This window comes from Gymnodraco acuticeps, unplaced genomic scaffold, assembly GCF_902827175.1.
Source record: "Gymnodraco acuticeps unplaced genomic scaffold, fGymAcu1.1, whole genome shotgun sequence".
NCBI classification, from domain to species: Eukaryota; Metazoa; Chordata; class Actinopteri; order Perciformes; family Bathydraconidae; genus Gymnodraco; species Gymnodraco acuticeps.
This window is the reverse complement of record NW_022990968.1, coordinates 22,501-27,943: the sequence shown is the minus strand read 5'-3', so window position 1 is coordinate 27,943 and position 5,443 is coordinate 22,501. Positions and strand designations below refer to the sequence as shown.

The 5,443-nt window shown below is 39.4% G+C and overlaps 2 protein-coding genes across 3 annotated transcripts in view; one reads left to right on the top strand and one right to left on the bottom strand.

Moving 5' to 3' along the window:
• Nucleotides 1-518: 518 nt before the first annotated feature.
• Nucleotides 519-4,190, top strand: LOC117558952 (hexosaminidase D-like; the record flags this gene model as incomplete). The annotated part of the gene is given in 5 exon segments (XM_034235513.1): nt 519-717; nt 1,050-1,211; nt 2,019-2,126; nt 2,662-2,751; nt 3,547-4,190. Coding segments are annotated over 5 exon segments (731 nt in total), but the record flags the coding sequence as incomplete, so codon positions are not given.
• A 345-nt stretch (nt 4,191-4,535) lies between these two features.
• Nucleotides 4,536-5,443, bottom strand: part of LOC117558953 (cytochrome b-245 chaperone 1 homolog) — a 9,837-nt gene continuing 8,929 nt past the window's right edge. For both annotated transcript variants that reach the window (XM_034235514.1, XM_034235515.1), the window contains exon 6: nt 4,536-5,443. This exon is cut by the window's right edge and continues 1,209 nt beyond it. The gene's annotated coding sequence lies outside the window, so the exon portion shown is untranslated.

Here is a 5,443-nt window from a genome sequence, read left to right as displayed (position 1 = left end):
GCTATTGAGCACGCTATTGAGCACGCTCTTGAGCACGCTCTTGAGCACGCTCTCGAGCACGCTATTGAGCACGCTATTGAGCACGCTCTTGAGCACGCTCTTGAGCACGCGGCAACAAGCCTTTAATCCTAATAACCTGCAACATGCATAGATTGTCACCAGAATTGTCAAAGACTCAAAGGTTGTATTGTCATATGCACGAAGCCACAGAGTAGAGATGGCAATGCAATTCTTCTGACCTGAGCTCCTCCAACAATACAACGTATAATAAAATACACAAATACAAAATAGTGCAAAAAGTCTATATACATTTCCATCACATCATCACCTAGTTTCTACCTAATGTACAATGATGTATAATGTTTGTATAATTGTTAAGCTATGACGTTTGTATTTTGCTTTTGTCTTTGCTTTAAGCCCTTCGGGGCATTTCTTGTGATTTGGGGCCGTACAGTAAGACATGTTGATTTGATTTGAATATGATATATAGATCTTACCGTGTACTCTGTGTTGTGCAGTGTCTCTGCTGGAGAAGTACTGCAGTGCAGGGTTGTCTGATGTTTGGGCAGCGAGCTCCTTTAAAGGCTCCACCTGCGTTCACACCTGTGTGCCGAGCACCCAGAGACACCTGGAGAACCACGAGAGGTGGCTTCAGGTCGCTGCGTCCGTCTCTGCTGCCGTGCACCTGCAGGGCATCGCTCTCACCGGCTGGCAACGGTAAATCACATCGATCAATAAAGACTGAAGCTTCCTTTGTGCTCCAGTCAGTCCTCTCAGTGAACACAGAGCTACAGATCAGATGCACGCTGAAGGCTCTTTGAGCATCTCTCACTGATCCTGATGTTATGTTCAATGTCTGTTGTTTGTTGTTCATGTGTTGTGTCTTGATGTCTGTCTGTTGATGTTACACGAGGAGCTGCTGTGATGCAAGCACCATTACAGTATTATCGTATCATATCGTAATAGACACATTTCTCTTTTTCATTTGTTTCTCGAACATTATGTCCATGTGACGTTAAGACACAGCTTGCTATACGATGTGCTTGCAGGTACGACCACCTGTCCGTGCTGTGTGAGCTGATGCCCGCGGCGCTCCCCTCTCTCGCAGCCTGTCTGCAGACGCTGATCCTGGGTCAGTTCAGTGCCGATGCTCAGAGACACGTGACAGAGAGACTGGGAATCCCCTCAGTGGAGGTGGAGGACATCGGGAGGTAGGAAGTACTTTATTCATCCCAATTTGGGAATTTTTTGTGATGGGAGGTCCACAATCGTTCTGGTGTACAACATCCTGCACAATACCGCCCCTCCACCTCTTAACTCATCGGTTACTCAACGTAGCAACACCAGACTGACCACTAGAAACACCACACGTGGTCATCAGTCATCAGTCATCATTCTCGGTCACAGCAAAACAAAACTGGAACTCTCTACCCACTCAAATCAAAGACATACAGACACATAGCACTTTACAGCTCATAAGAGAACTACTCCTGCACACACGTCTGTGTTGGATATGACGTGTTACATGTTGTGATCATGAATGTTGTCCCTGGTTTCTGTTGTGTGATTGTGACGTGCTATATGTGACATGTGTGTAGCAACGTGTGTTGTTTATTGTTCTCTTTTATCCTTTCGCCTCTATCTACTCGTCTTCCATCCTTTCTTTCTAACTAATGCTGTTGATATATTGTGATTTTAAAAAGGTGTCTATTATCATCTGGCCGGGGACAACAGCTGGAAATTAGCAATGTTGGCTAAAGCTCCCCGTGTACTGTTCTTTGTGATGGTTGATCAATGGGGACTGTCCACGGCACTATAAAGAAATACCCTAGACTAAAAACATTGTTTTATGAACTACACTGAGTGGTGCAGGGATTTGTTTGTAGGCTAACCCAAAAACACGTTCAGAAGACCATTGACTTCAAGACGAGGGACCAGGAACTGCTGACTCATTCCTGCACCTGCTCTCTCGTAGGTATCTTTAGGTTTTGATAGTATTTTGCCCCATGTGTCTTCAGGACCTCTGCAGACGACTCTCTGTTCCCAGGACGGAGGCTGGCGGAGTTAACCGTGGAGCTCAATGCGCTGCTGAACTCGGACGACATACGATTCTTTGACAACAACATGTGAGTTATGGGCAGACTTCCCATTTTAACGAAGCCAAAATAGTCCGAAAAATATCCCATTGCAGCTACCAACGCAAAAAACAAACGCCTATTATTCCCAAGGCCATCGATACCACTCTAGTGCCTTTTATATAGATATGACAATACAGCCCAAAGATGTTTTTTGTTCTTATCAAACTGATGTTCAAGTATTAATTCTCCTGATACATTTGGCTAAATTCAGATATTTGATGCTATGAAAAGGAACTTCCTGATTGACAATTTTGATTCTCTCGAAAGTGAAGGTATCTCGAGTATTTCACGCTAATGTATATTGCGCGAACATATTCAAACTATTTTGACTTCACATCTGTAGAGTAGAAGAAGTAAGCCACGTGACACACCTTTCTACATGTATTAATCCATGTTAAAGGCATGGTACATCTTCTCGGAGAATAAGCTAATCTCCAAACTGTTCCTATACCCTTTGTAGTAAATGAACTAAAAGGGTTATTCTTTAGCTACCTGTGTATGATTACAGCCTGTGCTCCTGCAGGTACGTCAGAGGATGGTTCAGCCCGTTCCACAGACAGAGGAAGATGGTCACCTCCCTCATCACCCGGCAGATTCACAGCCAAGCATCAACGTGACGATCTTTTATTTCATTACACAGCTTTGCCTTTCATTAATTTCAACATATTCTGAGTTAGAAATTCCTCATTTTCAGTTATTTTGACACAATTAACGCTTGTAGTTTCATGTCTTGTTACATAAGAATAGACAATATTTGTTTATCAAATCAAATCAGGTTTTATTTATATAGCACATTTTAAAACGATTTTTGGTCGAGCCAAAGTGCTGTACATGCAAATAATGAATAACACATTACTACGATCGCAAAACAGAAGACAATAAATTACAACAGCAAATCAAGTTTAGTGTAATTATGGGAGAATTACTATTCGTGTGGTACTACTGCCTTATTAGGCCCATATTGAGCATATTAAAACCCAAACTCATCTACAACAACGTCCTTACTTAAAATAAATAAGCACTAATTTGAGGGTTATTGAGGAAAAGCTCTTAGCTAATGACCTAGTACTTGTAGAATATGGTCATGTTGAATAAGGCATTAATAAGTGTTTTATAATGACTAATAAAGTGCCAGTATACTGCTAATATGCATGTTAATTAACAACTAGTTGATGGTGAACATGTGTGGTGGCGTTTTAATCCGTGTCTACATTTAAAAGACACTTCTCTGTCGGGGTTGTGGGTTTTGTGATTGTGTTGTTGTTGTTGTGGTTGTGGGTTTCAAACAAATTTAGCGGAGATCGTTGTTGAATCAGATGAGCTTTATTCATTGGTCCAGACGGAATAGAAACAGGACACATTTCCTCACCTTAATATAACGTGTTACCGAAATCCCTTCTGCTTTCAGGTATTTGGCTACGATCCAGGAGAAGGTGGAGGCTTTGAAAGAGGAGATGGTTCGTCTTTACCCAGATTCAACAGCTGAGGAGTGGATCGAGGAGCACGTCAGCCCTGTGGTGGCTCCTCTGCAGAGGATCATGGAGGATTTCTCTGCCTGTGTGACCGAAACGCAGCCTTAGAATGTTTTACCAGCTCAATATCAGACTGCTTTTTGATTCATTTCAATGTTGATTTGTTGATTTTTTGCAACCAGCACTTTAAGTGGCAACACATCTGTTTTAGTTCTACCAAATGGTGTAATTGTGAGTGTTGTAACGGCAAAAACAACCTGATTGCTTTTCATTTACCTCTAAGCCTACTGACTACAAATGTGGTGACTTATTCAGACAATTAGGGGTAAAAGCAAGAAATCAGGGTTGTCGAAATTACAGTATAATAACTTTAATAATTCTAATAAATCATTTGTTGTATTAAAGCAGTTATGTTTCCCAAAGTCAGATTGCAACTAACTAGCATTTCAAGATTCAAATGGTTCATTTCCACTTGTAAATCTGCATTATATTGCGTAAAAAGCATATTGTTCACTGCCATGTTAATACAAATATTAAATACTTGAAAAATCCCGCTTTAGGGTAAATTTTTCCCTGAAAATAATGTGTTTGCGATTTACTATTATCCTTCAGTTCATCATATTTCAATATTTTATCTGCTTGACAGTCCTAATTTCAATATATGATATCACATTTCATTTTGAACGCTTGCATTGAGCCTTGATTGTCCCATGGCAGACAGAATTGCATTGTAAAAGCCAGGCTTATAGTGAGCGAAGTCTCCTTTTCTGACGTTGTGCAGTTTACATTTGCTTCATACTTAAGGGTTAAGTATAAAATAAATGTCTAGTGCCATTTAAAATGAACAGGAGTGAATGCAAGAGCAAACTGATGAATGTGAATTGCACAAACTGTTAAGGAAATAATACAAAAATGGGACTTTGGGTTTAGTTATAAAATCATTTTTATATAATTCCTTCCAAAACATCAAAATAAACAAAGACTAATAAATCAACAATCACAATTCTCATTTTCTTTCTAAGAGAACAGAAGACACTGGCATTAATCTAAAGTAACGGTAAAGTCTGGGGGAAAAAGGTCGAAATTTAACAATTCGACATTAAGAAGTTATTAAGAACTACAGACACCATTTTATACACAATAGCCTACAGAAACAACGGGTATAGTTTGCCTGAGATTCAGTCTTTGGTATTAAAAAAAGAACAGAAAAACTACCATAAGTCAAAGCATTTCACTTAACACTGAATTGAGCCATGAAAATCACTCCTGCTTGATTACAGTTTGCTATACGTTCATCTCAACATGCTAAAGGTGATTATTACCTGGGTGGTCCCACAACACTCTTGAGACAAAGCACTTTTCATTCACACCCATAAACACTCATTAGAGTTCAGTAGGAAGGCACAGTTAATCTGGAGTGTATTCCCAAACAGTAATTAGATCAAAAAGCTAAGTTATCTTCATTTACTGAGAAAGAACGTTTTTACATATTTCGTAAAATTGTTCGAAGGTTTGACACAACTATGGATGACAACACATTTAAAAAAGGGTCTAATATGTAACATTTCCACATTACATTTCTTAAAACAAGACCTATGTTATATATTTATTTGAGATGTGTATATTCAGGGAAATGTGTCATTTCTCCTGTTAAGGCGTCACATTAGCATGAGTCAGCGTTGTCTACCAGAAGCTGTCATGAATTGACTTTTTATAGTTTTAAGTCACATTTTCAGCATACATTTTGTATATTGATGGGTTTTAACTCTATTTTTTAACCAGGTGAAATATATTTTAGTAAACAGACACCTGGACCTTAAATTACCAAAGAAA